The 23,167-nt window shown below is 39.3% G+C and overlaps 2 protein-coding genes and 1 long non-coding RNA gene across 6 annotated transcripts in view; 2 read left to right on the top strand and 1 right to left on the bottom strand.

The window, feature by feature from the left end:
- Nucleotides 1-10,615, top strand: part of itga1 (integrin, alpha 1) — a 49,066-nt gene extending 38,451 nt beyond the window's left edge. The window contains exons 18-30 of the mRNA XM_051412514.1: nt 1,830-1,940; nt 3,373-3,449; nt 4,123-4,249; nt 4,333-4,410; nt 4,519-4,595; nt 4,729-4,818; nt 5,875-5,977; nt 6,115-6,231; nt 6,383-6,481; nt 6,877-6,981; nt 7,137-7,232; nt 7,329-7,442; nt 8,338-10,615. Of these exons, the coding sequence (XP_051268474.1) occupies nt 1,830-1,940; nt 3,373-3,449; nt 4,123-4,249; nt 4,333-4,410; nt 4,519-4,595; nt 4,729-4,818; nt 5,875-5,977; nt 6,115-6,231; nt 6,383-6,481; nt 6,877-6,981; nt 7,137-7,232; nt 7,329-7,442; nt 8,338-8,394 (1,251 nt within the window). The 3' untranslated portion in view covers nt 8,395-10,615. The remainder of the gene's footprint in view (nt 1-1,829; nt 1,941-3,372; nt 3,450-4,122; nt 4,250-4,332; nt 4,411-4,518; nt 4,596-4,728; nt 4,819-5,874; nt 5,978-6,114; nt 6,232-6,382; nt 6,482-6,876; nt 6,982-7,136; nt 7,233-7,328; nt 7,443-8,337) is intronic.
- LOC127370451 (uncharacterized) lies at nt 3,252-11,927 on the bottom strand. 2 transcript variants are annotated; one of them, XR_007886237.1, is made up of 4 exons: nt 11,856-11,927; nt 6,354-6,510; nt 4,006-4,126; nt 3,252-3,436 (listed from the first exon to the last, which is right to left on the bottom strand). It is a non-coding gene; the product is annotated as an uncharacterized LOC127370451 (long non-coding RNA). The 2 variants fall into 2 exon arrangements; XR_007886236.1 differs by lacking the exon at nt 6,354-6,510 and having other exon boundaries at nt 11,856-11,926.
- kcmf1 (potassium channel modulatory factor 1) lies at nt 11,915-21,473 on the top strand. Of its 3 annotated transcripts, none has more exons than XM_051412517.1 (7): nt 11,915-12,133; nt 14,044-14,211; nt 14,472-14,611; nt 16,990-17,091; nt 17,220-17,403; nt 18,454-18,748; nt 19,756-21,473. In XM_051412517.1, exons 1-7 carry the CDS (start codon nt 12,118-12,120, stop codon nt 20,018-20,020), a joined length of 1,170 nt encoding a protein of 389 aa, XP_051268477.1. In that variant the 5' UTR covers nt 11,915-12,117; the 3' UTR covers nt 20,021-21,473. The 3 variants fall into 3 exon arrangements, with proteins under 3 accessions (XP_051268477.1, XP_051268478.1, XP_051268475.1); XM_051412518.1 differs by lacking the exon at nt 11,915-12,133 and adding an exon at nt 12,313-12,383; XM_051412515.1 differs by lacking the exon at nt 11,915-12,133 and adding an exon at nt 13,339-13,910.
- The last annotated feature ends 1,694 nt before the right edge of the window (nt 21,474-23,167 follow it).

Raw genomic sequence — 23,167 nt, 5'->3', positions numbered from 1 at the left:
ATGCCGAGTACAGCCCTGTGCTGCTCTGAGTGATAAATTATCTGCAGGCACTCGGAGAGTTGGAGGGAGAGTAAGAGAGAATGAGAGTGAATTAGGTGTTTTGAGAATGTGACAAAGTGACATTCTAGGTCAAGTAAGATTTCAACAAGTGGCCCAACAAGCACACGGCAGACTGTTCATCACTGTTCAGCCTTTGTACGTTACAACTTCCTACTGTAAACCAAAGCGGTCTCCAGCAATGTGACATTTAAAGCCATGTGTATGAAGTTTCTCATTCCAGCCATTCACTGCAGCAATGGATTTTTCTGATTAGCTGCCCCTAGGCGAGAGACAGAGGAACTAATCAGTGAAAACAGCTGTTGTTGCTGTGTGTGCCGAGAATGAATACCTGCTCTGTTCTAGTGTGCCAGTTTAGCAGAAACATCCTACACAGTCCAGGGCAGAGGTCTACAAGGGTCAGAGAGTTTGTACCAGACACACATCAATTTTACCTGGGTTAAAAAATGGACCGGACCTAAATCTGAACAGATCTGAACAACAACTCTACGAACCAAAAGTGTTCAATACTCAGTGTGTGCTGAAGTAATGCCTCCAGTTTGTTTTAAGTCACACAGCATCAGGCTCCAAACCAGCATGGAAAAACCACAGATTAAAAATAAATTAGTTCCTAACTGCTACATTTAAAACTTCCATTGCCTGGTTCACTTCAGATTCTGTCTTGGAACAATAGCATTGGTTTAGTGTATTCACTGCAGAGTACAAACATGTGTAAGGAGAAAAAGTAACCGGGGCTGGCTAAATGGAGGAAAAAGATCAATAGGCAACATAGCTGCCTGCTGACCACAATGCACTTCCCTTTAAGTGGTAGACATTATGTACGGTATGATCATTCTTTAACATGCTTTAAGCAACAGACACAATCTTTACTGACTCCAGTCAGTGATGTGCCCGACTAAAGATGCAGCGATGATGACGTGTTCCTCAAATTACACTCTTTCTCTGTTTTAATCAACATTTGGCACAAGTTCAAGAAATACCTATATTTATGACTTACCATGAATACAATACATGCCATACCACAATGTGAAGCAGCTCTTTCAAATGGTTTCTCCATGTTTCAATAATGTAAAGGCTGTGCACGCCCATGCAGACTCTCCTAGTTAATGTGGTTGATTAAACCTTTGGATGGATGGATTTCAGCCATGCTGTCAAACAACACAGTAATACAAACACTTTTTTATAGTGCTAGAGGCCATGCTCATTTTCAGGTTCATACTCCATACTTATTTGGGGTTCGTTTCTGTGATTAAAGTTCAAAAAACATATCATTTTTGTCAGTGGAGCAGTGTGTTTTCTGTGGGACACAGTAACTCCCTTTGGCATGGACTTTGTTACTTTACAGACCTTTTACATGCATAGAAAATCAATATAACACACTGAAGCACAGAGAAAACCCCAAAAAGCAAACCAATGAGAGATGTCATCACAGCCTGAAATTCCCAATATCTAATTACAGCTGAAAAGGCTGATGTGAACATTTGTTTTTACTTTGTTGCTCTTGCTCGTAATTACAAATCTGAACAATATGACCTGAAAAAAATAAGGCAATCAAGCATGGCCTGTACACACCCACATGGCCTCTAGAAGAGGTCTAATCAACCAAATAAGTGTAACACGTCTGTGTGGGTGGATCATGGGTGTGTAGGATCATTATATCAGTCTTGCATTTTCTCACCCTCTTCAACCTTCTCCAACTTTTATTCCCCTCCCTCCTCCTCCCCCACCTCCTCCTCACCCGCCTCTATCGTGCTCCACTTTTTCCTCAACAGACCCAGTTGGACTTCCGAGACCCTCTCATGGTGTCTTTGGAGTTTCGAAAAGCTGATGAGGACCAAGGCCCCGTCCTGGATGAAAGCCTTCCCAGATCCATCAATAAGACAGTAAGGTTATTTTATATCAATAGTCTTTGTCAGTATTAACTGCCAAATAACAGTGAGCAGGAGTTTCAGCAGACAGGAAGGATTTGAACCTCGTCTTAAACATCCTCCATCTGTCTGTCTTTATAATCCAAGAGTAAGAAGTGGGTTGTTGTTATCTGGCTCCAAACGTGCTGCTGTTACAGTAAATTAGCTTCTGCAACAGCTGACTGCCATCCTTCAGTGTTTCATCATGACTGCATTAGTATTTCAACACCAACAGTCAGGACAGTCTTCCCACACTCCCACATGCATAGTTGTTCTAACAAGAGGGTTCCCAGATTATTGTTGCAATGAGTGATGTGTCCAGATAAAGAGGGGGAATATTACATTCAGCTTCAACATGTGACAAGAATGCAATTAAAGCCTGTGTGAAATACACAGTTGTAATCCTCCCTCATAATGTCATAGCAGCAATGCATGCTTCACTAACACACCGAAGCAAGGAAGGGCTGTTAGGAACTCTCCTGTTATTGTTATTGAAAGGAAGACAAGGGACACACACACAGGGTAAGGAGGAAGTCATCAAACGGAAGCTGCAGTGTTTCTTTTGACATTGTGCTGCATATGATATTCGAGTCTCTTGTCCTTTCTTGGGAGAACAGACAATGTTGATCTTAATAGTCCGGTGGGAGAGCACTGAGAATGGGAACTCGTGACCCAAAAACACTCTGGGGGGAAAGGCAAAAGGAAATTAAGGTCATCCAAATGCACCCTCGTAGTCAGTGGTACAAACAAATGCACACCAACAGTTGAATGTTTTTACTCTCATTTATCTGCTCCTTTCTGTTGAGGGGCTTCTGAAGATCTTATTGTTGCTCAAGGATTTTATCTTCCAGGAAAATATCTTCTTGATGTTTTAATGCATGTGAAGATATTCTGCTTTGAGTAATAATTTGTATCTGATATTGCTTTTACACCCAAAAACGTCAATTAACTGGTTAAAAATTCTTTAAATTACATCTAGGGATTCTTTTAGTAAGCAAATATGCATCACTCATTGATAAATGATAAATGGGGTAGACACAATAATAGAAACATGTGTCAGTACATTGCAATACAGTTCAACAGCACCACAAACTGTAGCCATCAGTATTACAGTGAGACCAAGCAAGTCATCAGTCAGATATATTTTACATTTTAAACACTTAACTGCTGCACACAACGTGTCCCTATGTCACTGTCCTTTGTCACTTTATGTGGAGTAAGTTGCAAGCTGCATATTGGACGATTGGCCTCCAAGCTAGCTGTCACAAATTCATGCTCACACATGTGCATCTTAAACTCTGATTTAATGTTAATGCTCACAGAGAAACAATATGTTTTTGACTGGAGGGGGGCTTTAAGATTTAAGATATGGCTTTACATCTCGAAAATGTGCTTCTCTATCTCGTAGATTCCCTTAGTGGACTGTGGAAGCGATGAGAAGTGCATTGCTGACCTCTCTCTCAAAGCAGAGCCTAGTGTAAAAAGGTAAGTGAAATTAGCATTAAAGCATATTTGTTCTGTCCTTAAACATTATCAGCATGCCCATACTTACATGGAAAGACTTACTGGCTGCTGCAATAGTTCCTCCTGTCAGGCCTCAAAGATCCCTTCATAATGAGATTGTAAGAGATGAGATGAAAATGTAGAGTCCTCTTTCCGTGCAAAAATGGATTTCTAAGTAATATGAGGCTCCAGAAGTCTAAGTTAGCCAAATAAAGCGGGATAATGTTTCTTTGCTACTTTGTAGTGGCTGAACAGTCCACAAAGAGGGATTTTTGTACTAAACGACTGTGACTTTGGAAGATATCTTGTTTTTTAGACTAATACACACTCATCTTAGCCTCATCTGAACTTGCACAGAAAGGGGACTATGGATTTCGTCCCTCATCACTTACATAAGAATTACATTAGGAAGGGATCTCTTCTTGGCCTGTGTGGACAATAGGAACAATTACAGCGACCAATAACTCTTTTTGTGCATATAGAAATGTGAGTATTGTTTTAAGACACTTTGTTATAGTTGTATATTGAAGTCACTCACAGCTCAGTACATCGATCTTGTAAGTAGCAAAACCCTTCCAGTGCATGACTGCACCCTTGTGGGGAGATTTGTGCATCACAACCAAGCATTGATGACAGTCTTCATTTACTTCCCCAGTATGCTGATCAAAGCAAACAAAGAAAAGATTGACGTGAACATCAACATTAGAAACAGCAAAGACAACGCATACAACACTAAAGTCATCGTCAGCTTCACACCGAACATCAACTATGTTAAAGTAGAGGTGAGATTTCTAGAACTTCTCTGTCTGCATCATTTAATGTGTGTGGTTTGAGGTGTGTAATGTGTTTTATTTTGTATTTTCAGCCGGAGAAGGACTGCACTCTGAATCACACAAAAGTGGAGTGTGCTGTTGGATACCCCTTCTTGGGCAGCAATGTAGAGGTACGTTTCCGCATACATGTGGTTCCAGGCTACATGTTACCTGTACAATATTTTAGGTATATTTCATCTTTATTACTGATAATTAAAGGTATGATTTAATATCCACAGGAAATGTTCAAAGTGAAATTTGAGGTCAATCCGAAACATATTCAGGAGGTAATTCAGATCAACGTGACAGCTACAAGGTGAGAAAATCAGCACCAAATTTTATATTTTATTTCCAGTTTGAAGCTGTTTGCCTAAAATGATTGGGGCAAATGTCTAAATGTTTTCATTTGCTTTTGAATTGTACAAATGTGTTTTTCAAATTTCCCACAGTGACAGCGATGAGCTCCCTTCTACCATGCATGACAACAGGGTGTATATCTCCATCCCTGTGAAGTATGAGGCTGGACTCATATTCTCAGTGTGAGTAGCTGGTCTCCGATCATGTACACTGCTCCTCTGCCACATTGATCTTGATAGTGCTTTAATGGTGGATGTTTTGACTTGTCATTGCGGGAAAAGCACAGGTGACATTAATGACAGCCTTGTTCTATTCATGTAAATGAGATGTAGGCATTGTTAGCATATTTCAGCGTATTGTTATTGGTTTTACAGCCTGTGACTCTACTGTTTAAGTACACTCTCAGTGCTCTAATCAGTGTTGTTCTCAGCTTACACTACCTGCTTAGTACTAGGACTGCATGATATGGTAAAACATCACATTGCAATTATTTTGACAGAATTTATGACAGAAAATTGCATTAAACTATTTAAATCATGATGGTTTTGTACCAAACAAATGTTTTTTTAAATCTTAAAAAAAGATTTTTAGGCCAGGGAATCCCACTCTCACTACAGTACTTTGTTGTACCGCTATAAAAAACTGCAGCTTTTGTGATTTGCATATTGCACTTGGCCGTATTGAAATTTCAATAATATTTCAATTAATTGTGCAGCCCTGCTCAGTACCAAACGGCAGTTAGCGACTACCCGGAGAACATCGTGGAGCATTTAGCAGCTAAAGATCCAGATATTTTCTCAGGAGTTGGTAGAAAGCAAATATTATTGAATATTGAACTTACATTCATCAGCTGGACACAGACACGACTCCAAATTAACAGTAATGTTGCTCCGTACATGCTGCAAGTGTAAACAGGTGGCTGTTTGCTACACATGCTTTACATGTCAGTTTTGTGTTTACAACTTCTGTCTCCCCAAGTGGCCAGAAAATGAATCAATGCAGGTTTAATACAGTTATTAGGAATGGATTATATACCCTCAGAAGTGTACTCCACCAATTTAGCATTGCACTTTTGTAACGTTGTTCCGGTATCACAGTGGAGGAAGAAAAAAAGGAAAGGATCAAAATCGAGGCAGCAGAGAGATTATCTTTTGTATTTGACACATTCTTCTTTTTTATATATTTGATATATGAACATCTGTCTCTGACTGAACTTTTTTTTTAAATGCATCTTCTAGGTGGCCCGTGGATCAACACATTGTAGTAAAAGAGGGTGAAGTATTCTCCAGTGTATTCAATGACACCAAGATGATTGGCGAGGAGGTCAACATCAGCTATACGGTAACATCTGCCGACAGAGATCATACCTGGTGATCTGTTAATACAAACAGAGTATACAGCTACATGCAGATGTTTGCTAAATGAAGGCTACACCTTCCTTTTCTCTATTTCACTCTCTCCATCTCACATCTCTTCAGGTGGAGAAGTCAGGTGATATGGTGACTCCACCCCTTGACCTCACAGTGACGTATCCACGTCTGTCTCCTCGGCAGAACAACTTACTGTACCTGACACACGTCACCACCAGCCCACAGGTATGCACACACACACACACACACACACACACACACACACACACACACACACACACACACACACACACACACACACACACACACACACAGTTGTGTAACTGTATCTAAACAGACAGACCCACCTTCATACCTGACTCTTCTTTCTCTCCAGGTGAAATGTGATGCAGCCAGTTGGATCAACCCTCAAAACATTAACCCAGAAGTTATTCATCCAAATCCAAATAAAGAAACACTCAGTATCTTCCTATTGGTGAGTGGTCTGAGGTCTGGGTTCTGGATCTGAGGGAGTTTTAAATATATCTCATCAAAATTACTATAGAAACTGATCTTCGACTAACCAAGTCCTTGCAAGTTAGTTTTCAGGTTTAACCAGTGTTACAATCAATCAGCTAGACTGAAATAACTGTGTGTCTTTGTGAAGGTCCCTCTTAATTGTTGAGCTGTGAACAAGAGTCAGTTTACAGTACACATCAAGATTACATCATTCAAATCTGAGTTCATATCTTTAAGCATCTGCACAGCATCAAGTCAACATATGTACTTTTTAAATGCATTAAATACTTAAATTAAAGCTTATAACTAGCTGTAACCTTACAATAAGCAGTGTGCTTCCATCTTACTGTGTGTGTTTGATTTGCTCTACAGAGTTGTGAAAACCTCGGCTGTGCAAAATTTACCTGCTCCATCCCCGAAGCTAGAATTAGTCAGGTCAACGTCACATTCAGAGTCTGGAAACCTACGTTCATCAAGGTGGGTTTAAGGGGACACGTGGGGGCTTATTTATGGCTTGTCCTGGGAAAAATATTGATTAACAAAGTGAAAATGTTGGAGGCAGAGTGACTAATGGCTCTCTGACTGATCTGACAGACAGGAAAGCAAAAGTTTAAAGGAGATTTATCTTACAGGGCGAGTTTTCCAGTTTGTACATGTCGGTGAATGGCACGCTGGGAACCAAACAAACAGACCTGTTTGAACTGAGCACCAGTGACAGGAACAGAATTGTAAGTCAGAAAGTTTCTGTATTGTCTTGTTATGTCATTAGATGCTTGCATGTATGTGTGCATTTACATTATATACTGTATGTCTGTGCCAATCAGGTGAAGATCCAGGTTTCGAAGGAGACCTTAGGAGGAATCCCTATTTGGATAATCATCATCAGCATCCTGATAGGACTGCTGATCTTAGCACTTGTCATTTTCATTCTCTGGAAGGTAATATTACAGTTCAGTTCATTATTTAAAAGGGCTTTAAAAGAACGGTTCAACATTTTGGGAATTAAGGTCACTTGCTTTCTCGCCGATGGTTGGATGAGAAGATCGATACCACTTTCATATCTTCTGTTAAATATGAAGCTACAACCAGAGACAGTTAGCTAGCCTGACTCCATCAGCACCTGTAATGCTCATTCATTTCTTTATTATATCTTGTTTGCTTAATCCATAAAAAAAAGTGTAAAAATACAATTTGTGGTTTTATGAGGGTTATGTGCTGAATTCATGGTAATGCCAAGACTCCTTCACCCCAGTCACTGCTCCTGGCCAAATAGTCTGGCACATAACACTGATATAATTTTTCTGAATGTGTTTTATAATATGGACAGTTGGACATTTTGGGCTCATCTGCCAATGGAAGGTAAACTGAGAATATGTACCACCCAAAGATATTTAGCCATAAAACTGCATCATGGTTTTGAGCTTCATATATTATCTTAGGGCTTCTGCATGGCATCAGATGCCACCTCTCGCACAAAAAACGCCGACCTCAGTGACTTTTCTTTTTGTCTTCATGGTTTTTTTTGGTGGCTTAACATCCAGGAATCTTTGTTTTTGTAGTTAAACAAATGGTATATAACACAAATGAGTTTTAGTGGACAGAGCCTAGAGGCTAGCAGTGTCCAGTCTTGATGCTAAGCTAACCTAACTAGCTGTAGTTTCATATTTCACAGACAGACATGAAAGTAGTATTGATCTTCTCATCCACAGTAACTCTTAACAAGAATATCTCCTCGAATGTCGAACTAGTCCTTTACTCTAGACGCTGATTCACATCTGTACAGAGTAACTGTTTCACTAGGTAGTTTTATAACTGAGCTTTCTTCTCCTCCAGCTGGGCTTCTTCAAGAGAAAATCCAGGGACTACTCAAAGGAGGACATGATGGACTGAGGGGTCCACATATCCAGCAGCAAGCAGCCCTGTGACCAACTGCTTCCAGAGCCATGAGGTCTCACAAAGAGTTTTAAACAAATAGTCTGAGGAGACGCCATAAGACCCACAGACACCTCAGTGCTACGACATGGCGACGACCTGGAAAACCCCATTACCAATTCACTGTTTCCGGTGCAAGCCTGGCTCAAATAATGTTTGCAAATACTTCTCAACCCTTGTCCTCTGATCATCACTAGGTTGCAACACTGATGGTCTCACACACAGAGAGTGCTTAAACAGACATTTCCTTTTAATTGCATGAAGTTGTTGGCGCTAATTGTAAACCGTAAGTATTTGCAAATACTATTTGTTCTAGATCAGCTTCTTCCTTGCAGATATACAGTATACAGGTCAGTCAAGCATTCAAGAAGAGGAGCCGGGGAGGAGGAAGGACCCATCACTTACCAGGCATCTGTCGGCAAAGTAGCATATATCTGTATTACATACAGCAGTTTTACAAAACCTTCAGAGCTACAACAGCTGCACTCCAGCTTTAGAGGAACAAAGTACTCAGGTTTTTTTCGGTATGAACATCCATCGTCGCCTATGCCACCTCACATTTTTTCTATGTCATTACAGCATCAATGTCCAAAGGTCTATTTGCGTGTGCGGCATACAATATGTGAACTTTACATGTCTGTCTGATAGCTTGGACTCTTGTTTTAAAGCTCATGGGCTTTGATTAGTTTTATGAAACACTGTACCTTTTTCGCATTTTAGCGCATTTAGTTTTTGTTTGGTATTTTTGCTGAATTTTTTTAACAATCTAACATGGCACATCCTTAATTTCAAAATGATGGCTAAAGACACTGACCTGAACACAAGATTTTTTTTTCAGCAAAGGTGCTGTCTGTATGCTTTTATTTTTTTTAAATACTTTTAATCTTAGTTAACCGATTGAAAAACAAAACAGGCTTGTCCCAACTCTGGTGTTAAATGTTTGTCATTAGCGTCACCTTGGTTACAGAGGGATACAGAAAGCTGTGCCTTCAAAATCCAAAACTTTGATTGTACTGTAAATATCAGTAAATGCTCAAAAATGTAAAGCTTATTAATGTACATAATTGTGTTTGCTATAATTCATGTAATTTAAGAGATTTTTTTTTATGATAAGAGAAGAGGATCTTGCTCAGGTGCTACAAGTATCATGAATGATGACATTAACATTTGACATAAGAAAATGATCTGGCCTATCTCTCAATTTCAAAGCTGATGCAAATATGTAAATATTGTTATATTTTGATGAGAAAATGAAAGTATAACTATTCTGTACTGAAAATATACATGAAGATGAGGGTTTGTATCCACTATTTTGGGGTTTATTTGATTGAACGTGATGTTTCAAGCCTGGTGAGCGACTGTGTTTTGAATGCAGAGGCTTTAACATGATTGAGACGAGATATGACCGTAGCATATTTTGATTTGAACCTTTTAATTTGCAAAACTGAAAGTAAAAATTCTTCCAATGTAGAAATACATATGTCACCATTCACCAGCAGTTGCCATATAGTAAATGGGATTCATTGGTCGGTGGTTTGTAGTGTAGAAAAACTACAACATGTACACAAAGCGTTACTGCAGGCTCAGTGTCTCCCCTGATGCGGTACACAGTACCTTACAAAGTTATTCTTTCAGGTTTTCTGTCTTGTTTTTGTTTCCAGAAGTTGCACAGCTACACAACATGTTAAAAGAGATTATATTGTATATTGGGGAGATGAGTTTATGCCTCTTTCTCAACTTTTTCCCTCACTGCCATACAATAAAGCTGAGGGAAGACGGCAAGAAGAAGAAGAAGCAGCTTTTGAATATTTAAATACTGCTCAGCTCTCGCTCTCCACTGTTGACATGAAGCACATGTAATAAATTGTATGTACAGAATGTGTAACTGATAGTCATTTTAAGATTGTATGGCTACGTCAGGCTTATGCACGAGGGAGGAGTCATGAGTCTCTCTTTGTTCGATTGAGGTGGTCTGGGATTAATTTCTCAGACGTCAGCCTCCATCAGCTCCCTCAGAGAGAGAGTAAGGCACAAAGTGAGAGTTATGAGCTCCACCCCAGCCTCTTACACTGCTGTGAAGTCTTCATTGTAATGCACTGGTTTGTCAGACTGTAAACGTCCTCATCAGCACAGAAATTAATTGAATCTTGTGTACAAAAATAAATACTTTTTACGGAAATCGATCATCAATTCTTTTGGATTTGTTTAGACAATATCTAATGTAAAATATACGGAAACGTTTACTGAAGTATTATACTTATGTACACTTTCAAAGATTTTAAATTATGTGTCCATTTTATTCTCCTAGACAATTTCCTCCACTCAGTACTCAGATCGTTTACTGAAGTAGCAATACCACAAGTGAATAGATTCTAAATTTTACTTAAAAGTAAAAGTACAAAATGGTCAGCATTAAAATGTAAAAAGTAAAAGTACTCATTATACAGAAAAGCTCATTTCACAATAACATTTTATGTGTGTTTATCAATTTAATTGAATGGTAAATACACTGCTGGGTGACTTTTAATCAATATGGCTGATATTATTTTAACCTATAATCATTGTTTATATGGTGATTATATTTATATTTTATTTGAATCGTCTAAATAACTCGTCACTAAAGTTATCAAATAATGTATTGGGGTAAAACGTACAATATTTGCCACTGAACTGTAGTGGAAAAGTATAAACTAGCAGAAAATGGAAACAACATCGCTTCTCCCATATAAATATCTTATACCCTACAAAGTGAAAGAAACACATTACAAAATTGTGCAAAATATTTCCCCCACCAACAAATTTGTGTCAAAATTTGTGGATATTGATAATACATTTTTATAAAAATGAAGATGAGATGATGTTACTCAAACCGACTGTTCAACTAAACTAGAAATCTAGGATGTGATACTATACTATAAAAATAAAACCCAGAAAATTCATAGAATTATCAATTGAGTTCTCGAGGTCCCGTCTATCATGTGAACCTTTCAGGGTTGAATTCAGAAACTAAGTGAGTTGATCCAATCTATAAATAATAAGGAAAACGTGTTCATTCAGTTAGTATTCTTTTAATAAAACATCACAGAATGCTAAAAGAATATTTAACAGGAATATAAATGTGATCTTATTGCCTAATTTTCTGTTAAATTACTCATCTTCCTACAGGCCTGTTTATTTATTTTCTATTCCTATTTATTTTATTTTTTTTACTTTACATATAATATACCAGAATCCTGTCCTACTGCTTTTTTTTTTTTTTTTTTTTGTATGTGTAGTCATGCTTTCTCATTATGATGCCTTAATGTTATTTAAAAAAAAAAAAAAAGAAAAAGGAGGAGGAAGGCATCCTGCGAGGCAAAAATAAGGGCAGTCAACCCCCCAGACAGACAGACAGACAGACAGACAGACCACCGACTTACGGCCCGAGTGATTTCACGTCGGAGTGCGCCGCCTAGCGTTCACCCGCAGCAGTCCGCGATCGGTGACACTCTGGGAGGGGAAGCAGAACAAACTGTAAGCTGCTGGCGGATCCATCTTGCTCGAAAAAGAGGCGAGGAGTGAAGGCTTCTCTCCCCCCTTCCCCACCACCCCTCCTCCACAGTTTTAGCATTTGAGAGACTGTATCGTACCCCGTTAACCGCGCTGGGGAGCCCGAAGAGGGGCTGTGTCGCTGTTTGTAGGATGTCCCGACATGAGGGTGAGTTGATAAACAGGTCCACAGCGCCGTGCTTTGGTGGCTACGTTACCTGAGCGGCTAGCTCCTCGGCTAGCTCTTTGCTAACTGCTTTTTCAAGTCAAGAGGAGGAGGGGAGAGAGAGAGAGGGAGAGAGGGAGAAGGGGGGGGGGGGGGGTGCGTTTTTTTTTTTCGCGGCTTGTTCTAACACATATATATATTCACTATCAGCAGCTTTGGTGTATATGTACATCTCCCTGCCTCCTAATTTGAGGTAACTTCTCCTCAAACCTGTTCGCAATGAGACGGCAACATTGCGGAGCTTAGCCGTTAGCCGTTAGCCGTTGCTAGGTACTGCGTTACCTTGCGTTAGCCAGGGCTAGCGAGCAAGCTACTGTATGCTAACATGAAGGAGTCGTTGGTGTAGCTTGCTGCGACTTAATGCTGCCGCTCACATTATCGGTAGCTGCCCACTACGGTGTCTCCCTAATATAGCTGTTATCATCTTTTGCTTACATTTTGGGTGTTAATTTAAGAGCCCGTAGCTCTTAACGCTAGCTGTCCCGTCTGGCCACACAACCCAATGTTGTTAGTGAATGCACTGTCATCAAGAAGAAGACAGAAAGTCTGAGGCCTCTGACCATAAACCAGTCACTAATTTAAGTGGGCTTAGCTGGCTTGCTACTAGCTCCCTAGGGTTAAGTTACGGTATGTTTTTAACTTTGCAAACCGGACGGAGGTGTAAAATTGGCTCACTTCAGTCCCCAGCACATAGCGTTAGTTGTAGCAGGCCACACAGGAGGTTATCCTGTTTAATCACACCAGAAGTTGCTAAGGTGTCACAATACAGTTAGGTAAACCCCAACAGGACCAACGTTGCTTTACCTTGTTTGAAGTAAGACAACAAAAAAAAAGGGTACATCCCAACAACATAACTTGTTAAATTGTCCCTTAGTGGGAAGGCTAGTCTTTACAATTGAAAACACTCAATGATTTTCCATGCACTCAAAATTCCTTGTGTAAGAGGGCTGTATGCTCACATGAGGAAGGCACGCTTTATACTACTCAGTACTAATACCTCTGTTTTTGTCAGCCTCTGTAAAAACCTGATCTGCTGCGACCCACCTTCAATCAACATCTACTGCTGATAACTGCATATTGCCAGTTGATTTGCTTGTTCAGGCCTGGTTTTGGTTAATAAATCTTTTTATATTTCGATGGTTTTCCTTGCATGATGTCAGATCTGTCTCGAAGAAAGGAAATTCCCCTTAATACTTGCTTACCTATTATCCAAGGTTTACCAAATAAGGCAGTTTTCCCTTCAAAGGAAATGTCAGTGAGTCAGGAGTTGGAATATTGTGTGTAATGATAACTATGAAGTCTCACAGAAAATAACTGGTTGTGTCTGTAGAGTAGTAAGCCAGTGCTTGAACAGTTCTTCACTCTAATCATGTAACTGTGGACAAACGGAGAGATGCAATAATATTTGATATGATTATGTGTAATAATATTCATAATCTATTTGAAATGGCTAACATTATGTCTGGTGCTTTTGCTTTTCTCCACTCATCTTTTTCTCTCTTGACCAGTTTGGTTCATGTATATCTAGATCAATACTGAAAGCATCAAGCCACCTGACAATGTGTGTACAGTGCTATTAATTAGCTTTCAGATGCTTCATGTGGTTCTGGCGTTTGTATGTGTTGCGTCTTTGAGGCCTTGCTTGTGAAGTTCACTGGAATGTCAGAGTTCCTCATTGCTGGCACTTGTGGGTTGGTGCCACTCCAAAGCACATGCTCCTGTAAGTGAGACTGGCCGACAGATAGAGATTACTTTCTCACGGCCCTGCAGACGTAGATATAAGGAATTTGTAACATTATTGTCAGGCTCCACTTGTTTGACTTTACATTTTCTCTCTTTTTTTTTTTTCCCAGGTGTGAGCTGTGATGCATGTTTAAAAGGGAACTTTAGAGGAAGACGGTTCAAGTGTTTAATTTGCTACGATTACGACCTGTGTGCATCGTGCTACGAGAGCGGAGCTACAACAACAAGACACACCACAGAGCACCCCATGCAGTGTATATTAACCAGGGTAGACTATGGTAAGGACCTGTCTGAAAGCCCAGACTGAAACTCGTTTGGCTTAGTGATCAGACGGAAAATTTATCACGCCTGTGTCATGTCATGATTGTTAAATTTTATGACTTAACTGTAGCCTACTGAGTGATTACAAATCATTCATCGTGCTTTCATTCACGAATGATGCAATGTATTGAGTGTAATGTTCTACAGAGGTACATATTTGTGTTAATTAAAATATTGATTGACAATAGCAGTCGCTCTGTTTACCGTCTCCTTGCAGATCTGTATTACGGAGGTGACACTTTTTCAGTAGACCAACCCCAGTCATTCACATGTCCTTACTGTGGCAAGATGGGCTACACAGAGACGTCCCTACAGGAGCATGTCACCTCAGAACATGCAGAGACTTCCACAGAGGTGGTGAGTATACTGCACACATGATCACGGCATCAATTTACATATTTTAAACTGTATTTTTATGTATTAGTCATCAATAATGACCACAATAAAAAAAAAAAAAAGTTGTCCATGTTGCTGTAAGCAGCCCCAGCATCATAGCTTGCTTCCACTTACATACAGTATATTGAAATCATTAGATGGATTCATTTTTTTACTCTCCTCTGTCAGCGTCACTAGAGTTCAGTCTGCTATTGCTTTTGAGAGCTGCACTTCAGTCAGCTAAAATTACTTCCCAGAATGTACGTGCAGAAGACATTTATGGATTACTTGTTGTCAGAGCATGATTTTTATGAGTGTTGTCCTCTGCTGAATAAACAGAGCAAAGCAAGGCAGAGGGTCAGGTTTCTTCTGACAGTGCTGACACCTGCATGGCTGGTTAGCAGGTTAACAGACAATGGCAGCTCCACTAGCGGGGGGGGGGGGACGGACCCTTGTAGCCCACAGGTAGAGCCAGCTTAAAGTATTTGTGCTCCAGTTGATCTTCTGTGTGCTGTTTTGTTGGATCTTGTTGCTGATTCCACACCGGAGAGAGTGTTACTGTGTAAAAGTGAGGGGCTTTGATGGATAAGGCTGGCGTTATTCTATACTTTTGTTTTTATCAATGAAATTATTCCATCTCTCAGTACTTTACACCTTCTTAAACATTTTTACTACTAAGGACATATGTCTTTAAAAACTGCTCAAATATATATATTTTTTTAACTTTTTAGACCTGCTAAATGATGTCATGAAACAGCTGGGCACTGTAGTTTTTATCAAATGTTACTCAAACAGGAATGAATGCTGCATTTGTTGAGGACTATCTGAGCACTAATGAGTCTTTACAGCAGGATGGTGTAAGTGGGATTGACTCAAAATAAAGTACAGTGGCAGTCTTTATTGTAATGAAGTAACATGTCACCCAGTGCAACAATGTGTCTCATTTATGTGTTTTTGATGGTTTTTAGACAACACTTGAGCTCTGTGGCACTACGGAATAAGATACGCCAGGGATTGATTATACAGACAATACTCGTTTGTAGGAACAGTTGATCGTTGGTTTTGGTCTCATGCCATACTTCTCTTTTAGATCATTTTTCATTGATGAACCGAAAGAGAAAAAAAAACTGTGCCCACAGAACCATAACAGCAGTTAGAGAGGAAGTGTGTCTATAACCTGTTGCTGCGTTTGTATATAGCCATTAATGTACAGGATGTCATTTACTGGGGTGTGCATTGAGAATTTGATGCGCAGTATACGCTGGTGTGTGTGTGCAGTTATTGCCTTTAATGAAGTAATTTGAGGTGAAATGTTCTGTTGTTTCACTGCACAGTAATGCTGCCTTTTAAACTTTTTTTCCTCAGTGTGTTTAATTTTGTGCTGCAATTAATGATTATTTGTATTATCACCTACTCAGCTGATCATTTGTGATGTATTCAGTGGTTGATTTATTTGACCAACAGTCTAAAAACCCAAAGGTATTCAGTTAACTATCATACAAGACAAAGAAAAGCAGGGGAATGTCTGGGAAATTATCAACAATCATTGAAGCACTGGTTCAGTTTCATTGATTTAAGTTTTGCTGGGTTTATATCTATATGATGTCCATTTCAGAGATTATCATCACTCTTAACCAAAGTTAAACAATACTACTGTAGTACCTACACAATAGAGACATGGGCCTGTACCTCTTTAAGGAATTCTTAACTCCAAATTGTTCAGTCAACTAACATATCCTCATTATCCCATATGCGGTTCTTGTAATAATTAGTAAATCTGCTCATATTGGTACATTAAGCATTTACTCATGACCGCTCATTGACTCTTAAGGGGGAACTCTACCGAGCTTACACAGTCTGTTTATAGGTCTTTGAGAGTACTACTGCAGATGTGAAAGCCTTTTGTGGCTCCAGAGGGAGCTGCGTGAGGTTGATGAATTGTCTCAAGTGATGTCACTCAAGTCGGTGTTGGTTGGGGCTGAAGACTACAAGTCTGAAAATTAAATAAATCTAGGGGTGAACTCTGGGGTAGTTAGGAAGATGTACGTTTACCAGACCGCCCACTCCTCATATCTGCTTGAGGCTGGCAACTCGAGGCTACATTAGCCGCTATTAGCATAACACACCTGAATCTCTAACTGAACTGTTGGTCGAGTTGAATTGTGGGTAATTAGAGCACCAGTTTTTGACAAGGAAGAAGAATTTGTGGAATACAAAAGATGATTTTTGGTTGGAATAAAAAACATGATTGCTGCATTGATTTTGATCTTTTATGTCCATTCTGACATTGATTCTGTTAAAGGACTCTTTGGAGTAGAGAATTCCTCTTTAACCCGAAACCTCTCACTCTCTGATTTCAGATCTGTCCAATATGTGCTGCCTTGCCAGGAGGGGACCCCAACCACGTCACAGATGACTTCACAGCTCACCTCACACTTGAACACAGAGCACCAAGAGATTTAATATCCTTTCTGTGTCCCCACACACTAGTCTCTACATTAAGCTGTGTTTACGTATATGTTTAAATGTCCTGAGCGATACCATACGTTGTGTCACATTGCAGCATTTACCCTTAACAGTCCCTCTTTACGATGAGTCCAGCAGTGTTCGACATGTACGCCGGATGTTCCACCCTGGACGAGGACTGGGCGGTCCCAGAGCACGACGGACAAATATGCACTTTACTAGCGGTTCCACAGGGGGACTATCATCCTCCTCATCACAAAGCTCCACTTACACCCCCAGTAACCGAGAAGCAATGGACCCAATTGCAGGTGAGAATCGGTGGTATACTGGTGTACTCACATCGGTGCTGCCACCAGAACCAGATGGGAAGAGTTGAATCCTTCACAAAACTAATTATATACAATCAAAACTCTGCATTGTAGGACTGATAACCCTCCATTTCCATCTGTCTACAGGTGCACATGAAAGTTTTTTAGCAAATTTGCCTTCAGAATTGCTAATATGTTTTCTTTGCGTAGATGACTACTAACCATAAATCTCAAGGGTAATGATAATTACTGTATAACAGTAACTGTATTTTTCACAGCATTATGTTTTTATGATGTCTGTCAGTTTGAGTAGTTTCATGAATGTAAACAAAATAAGTCAAACAGTACAATACAAAGTGTGTACTGGCATCTGAAGGAAACAATTCATCTTGGGTATATTTTATAGTGGATTATGGAAATGTGCTCCAAATCCAATAATGCTACAAATTGTAAAACATAAGTGAAAACAAAATTATTTCTTAATGTTTCTGCCTTTGCTTTTGTATGTGTTTTGTAATATTTGACCGCTGTTACAGCCCAAGTGTATTGAGCTAAAAAGCAGAGGTCAAACAGCTGATACTAGCTTAAGCTGCCTTTTGTTTAGTTAGTTTAGTTTATCTGTGTATCTTTATAAAACAGTAGTTGTCATGCTTTTCAAATTAACTGTCCATACAAAGCAGACAAATATTTATACCAATTTTTCTTTCTCTAATATTTTTATAGTGTTTAATCGTCAGTTACTATTTAAAGTTATCTACATTTTCTCTAATCTTTTTTCATCTTGTCTTAAGAAAAGCAAAAAAGAGAAACAATAATCTGAAAAGATATAAACCAAACCCCTAATGGCTGATTATAGTCCTAGCTGTTTATTTATTTTTTTAACAATCAAGTTGTTTACTTTTCCAAGTTAAATTAATATACACAATCATGTCTTTTTCTCTGTCCTTCATATCTTCTTCCAGTTATCTACAGTGTTGTCTTTTGAAATCATGATTTATTTAGAAACAGCCAACAGTGAAGTCTGGTCTGTTTTTGTTGTTTCTCCTGCAGAGTTGTTGTCTCAGCTGTCAGGTGTGCGGCGTGCAGCAGGGGGGCAAATAAACTCATCAGGGCCTTCAGCCTCCCAACTCCAGCAGCTCCAGATGCAACTGCAGTTGGAGCGGCAGCAGGCTCAGGCCGCGCGGCAGCAAGTGGAGACGGGTCGCCACGCGACACGACGCAGCAACAACCCAGGCAACACTGGCAACACCATCCCTCCACCCAGCACAGTAACTGCCAACACTGCCACTGTGGGTGATAGCAATCCCTCATCCTCGTCCCACAACTCCCAGTTCCTATTAGCACGGTGAGTGTAGCCCAGTCGGTTGTTGTTGTTTGGAGTATGATAATAATCACTTCTAGTAATGTTATTGGTTATAAATTATTAGCTTATTTATTAAATGTGATCGGCACAGATCGTGTGTCCTAAAATCTTAGAGACAGGAAAATCTTGTTACAGTTCTGTTTGTAAGTTACTCTGTTGATCTTAAAGGATAATGTGGGCGATATTCAATATCTTTATCGTCAATAAAACAACAGTGTGTTAGTTCCGCTCTTAGTACTTTCCAACTTCCTCTCTTATCCCCAAATCCCTCGGTTCCTACTTAAACACAGAATGAATGGATATATACCTAAATGCAGCATTCATTGGGGATTATTTTTAGCTGTGGATTTAGTGCAATAGTGAGTATTTATGACAACAGGATGATGTTTATGGGATTGACTCAAAATAAACTACAGTGTTCATCATAATAAAGCAACATGTCAGCCAGTAAAATAGCGTGGCTCACTAATGTGTTGTAACAACAGAGGAATAGACTATCAAGCTTTGCAAACACAAACAAAAGTTGTCAGTAGGATTAATTTATTATTGGTTTTGGAATCGTTTACAACAAGGAAAATAAAGAAAATCATCAGCCTTATCCTTTTTAAGATGACTTTGTTTTCAGACATTAAAGCTGATCTTAATTTTCAAAATAAAATGTAATTAAGTTTTTTTCTGAGGTATCATAATACCTATTGACATAATTCTTGTTATAATACAGTTAGTTGTTCCTCTGTTCTCTTCATAAGTTTCAGTTTTTTGAGGACTCCTGGTGCCACAATGCTTAAGTTGTCTTTGGTCGTATAATTAATTACCTATGTAAGCAAACGGGTACATCAGGTTAATCAACAGAATAATGAGTAGTTCCTCCTGACTCTATATCGAAACTTAAAGTGAATTGACCTGGTTAAATTTCCCTTTTGTGTTTAGAATAGTAAACAGTGACTCGTTATCTGAATGTATTTAAATGTAATCACTGTTGTCCCCAGGTTGAATGAACCTAAGATGTCTGAAGCAGAGCGTCAGTTTCTAGAAGGAGAGCGCGCAGACCGCAGCCTGTTTGTCCAGGAGCTGCTTCTGTCTACGCTGATGCACGAAGAGAGCTCTTCTTCTGACGAGGAAGAGCGTCGAGACTTCGCCGACTTTGGAGCCATGGGCTGCGTGGATATCATGCCTTTAGATGTGGCGCTGGAGAACCTCCAGCTTAGAGAGAGCAGCTCTACGAGGAAGGAGCCTCCGCCGCCTCCTCTTTGATGTCCGAGCATCAAGCAGACTGTGTCCTCTCTGCTGCAACTGTCAGTGATGGGCAGCAAACCGCAGCAGTCCTCTCTGGCCTCACCCTCCTCTCTCCCTCCTCTATTTTCTGAGTTTGTTTTTTTTTTCCTTTTCTTTTTTTGTTTTTGTTTTGGTGATTGTAATTTCAGGCCTGTCACCATTTTTGTTACATTGTAAACAAAAATAAATGAGAGCAAGTGGGATAAATGTGCGAGTGCGCAATAGCAACTGAGTGAGCGAGCGAAAGAAGAGAAATATATAAATATATATAAGATATATATGAAGTTGATAATCAATCCACATAACTTTTCTTTTCTTTATCAGGTAAATGTTACAGGCAGCTGTGGCAGACCTTTGCTTCCTGTGACATGCAAATGGATCTCCGTATAAATACTCCACATTCAAAAGTCAAGAGGGCATAGGCTCCTCTGATCAAGCTGCTGTGTGTGTTTATGACTATTAATAAATAAAAAAGTGCTTGGATGGGTTACCATAACTACTGCATGCAGTTATTTGCGGCGTGCATGACTTTTAATGACAATGTCATTAAAACCTTTTTTTTCCTTTTGTTTTTTAAATATCCCAAAGCTTTCAACTGTTTTTTAAATTTCAAACACAGTTAACTATTGAAAATTTAGTAGTTTACAAAACTGACATGCAGAAATTCAAATCTAACAATCTAATATTTTGTTAGGTTTTCTTTGAATGAGCATATATGATGAAGAGAAAACGATTGGATTCAGCAGTAGCTTCTGAAGAAATGCTGCACTGTGTGTGTGTGTGTTTGTGTGCGTGTGTCTCTCCAGAGCGCCTTTTCTTTCCGACGACTGTCTGAATACGTCAGTCGCTGTGCTAACGGCAGCGGCGCTGCAACTACAAGCATCCGATGAATACTAGGAACAGAAGAAAAGTTTTTTCCTAGATGTTAATGTTTAGTGATAAGCTGTTTAGGCACAGTATACTTTATAATTTATAGATAAGTACAGATGCCCAACTACAGTATGTCCATTGCTCTTTCACACTAGTTTCTGGCATTCACTCTGCTTGTGTACAGGCCCAGTGTCAGACCACATGCTTTAGATGGCTTGTATGAATTTCTTTGCTAGGTAACCGGAGCTTGAGGCTTTCCACACTGCAGTTTTGTTTTGTTTTTTATTGGTTTTTTTTTTTAGGAGAAGGCATTCTTATTTTTTTCTGCTAAGATTAGCACTTTCTATTTATTCATGTTGTTTTCTGATTCTTTTGAGCCTTGATATGAATCATGCCACCTTCATGCCTATACTTTTACCCTCTATGTAAAATACAATGAGATGTATATTGAATTTGTGCGTTAACTTTCATAATGGTTCTAAGACATGGGCAGACATTTTTTTAAATGTAAATTTAGAATACAATAAATATAAACTGCGCACAGCTTTTGATGAAACCAAGAGACCGTCACACTTTTGCACCGTGTGTTGTTGTGATTCCAGATGTTTGTGGTCAGATGGCACAAGTTCACAAACTTAAAATCTTTGACTGCTTAAAGAGAGAAGCAACGTTAGCAACTATTCAGCTAAAACAGGTTACTTTAACCCCCCCATTTATCATTAATAAGTACATAAACACTGAACAGGTTGTAACACTATAATCAGTGGTGGCTGAAGAGGTGGGTAAACTCTTGTAATGTTATAAACAGTGACATTTAATGCTACTCTTTAGTGTTTGCACATTGTCATATAACTTCTATTGCTTGATTTCAGGGAGAAATTACCTTTATGTAATTAACATTAGCAACGAAAAGGAGCAGATTTTACTGGCTCACAGAGGGGTGAGTCTACGTAATTATGCATTTTGAGTTAAGTCTTATTCTTATTATTCTTATTAACTAGGTAATGCCTTCACCATCATAGAAAAGAAAATCCAGCTTGCAGAACACTGATTGATGCACATCAGAGGGGATTTAGAAGTGGATATACCCTGCACCACACCTCTATAATATTGTTTTAAGCAAATATAAATGTCTATAAATGTGTTTGTCAACTACTATAACTCCTTATGAGGGAACCCAGAAGTGGTGGCAGGTGTATAAATGAATAATGAATGATAATGGCATAAAACACAGGTATAAACATATAAAATAGGCGAAGTTACATCCTTTTATAACTATATTACACTTTGTTATAAACCATTTATGAAGTGTTTATATGCTTATAAATCCTACAAGGGGAGGTTAGAGTAAAATGTTATCTGTAAACTCTGTCTTGAGTATTCTGAAAAATAAGATCAGTGCATGTAATAACATACAACATATAAAAATGTAGTATAAAAGCAGTCACTAGTGCACATCCTGCAGTCTGCGTGATCAAAACAGAAAATCAATAACATGTTTGTACCCAACTGAACAGTATTCCGTCCCCATTGTTTTATTTAGTATAGTGATCTTAATGAAAGGGGAAAGTTCTTGTATTTATTCCTCCTGCAGCAGACACACTGACGCTTCCCTCAGGGCAGTAAGTGACTCCCCCCCCCCCCCAGCATGAAAGACACGAGATAAATTTGTTAAGGAAGATGCCCTTGATGGACTGACGCAGCAACTGTCCAACCAGAGTGTGGAGCTCCTCACCTCTAACTACAATACACCGAGGTAGGTTACACACCACGTAGCTTCACACTTCTACAGTCTATAGTCTTATGTGTTTGTGTGTCAGCTGTAACGGTATAATACAATATACCTTCCTAAGAACAGTTAAATAGCTGTTGCTACTGGTTTGTCTGTGTGTGTGTGTGTGTGTGTGTGTTAGGGCCTTAAGGGCAGCTGTCCTTGTCACTCCTCAGTAGTTATTGTTAGAAACAAATGGTGCCAGTGGGATACCTTTCATGACACATGTTGGGTTCTTTTTAAAGTAGCCCACCACTGAAAGCAATGGTGAGGCACAGATTAAATGTCAATCACACCTTAACACACAAACCTCCCAGATTGTCCACAAGCTACAGAGGACAAGCAATCAGGTCAGTAGCTATGAGAAAGCTGGCTGATTGGGATGGACTTACACAACACGTTTTCAACCTTTTGGATGCTCAGACAAATCCTACAAAATGTAACTGCATAAAAAGCAAAAAAATAACAAAATGTTTCAAAACATT

Source organism: Dicentrarchus labrax, unplaced genomic scaffold (genome assembly GCF_905237075.1).
Source record: "Dicentrarchus labrax unplaced genomic scaffold, dlabrax2021, whole genome shotgun sequence".
Classification (NCBI taxonomy): domain Eukaryota; kingdom Metazoa; phylum Chordata; class Actinopteri; family Moronidae; genus Dicentrarchus; species Dicentrarchus labrax.
This window is presented reverse-complemented; position numbering and strand designations above follow the sequence as displayed.

Bases quoted from the DNA above. Each gene is read 5' to 3' on its own strand.
- kcmf1 (XM_051412515.1), top strand. From the start codon at position 13,808: ATGTGTTGCGTCTTTGAGGCCTTGCTTGTGAAGTTCACTGGAATGTCA. The intron at 17,092-17,219 runs ATATCCTTTCTG...GTCCCTCTTTAC, and splicing joins ACAGAGCACCAAGAGATTTA to GATGAGTCCAGCAGTGTTCG. The intron at 17,404-18,453 runs GTGAGAATCGGT...TTTCTCCTGCAG, and splicing joins AGCAATGGACCCAATTGCAG to AGTTGTTGTCTCAGCTGTCA.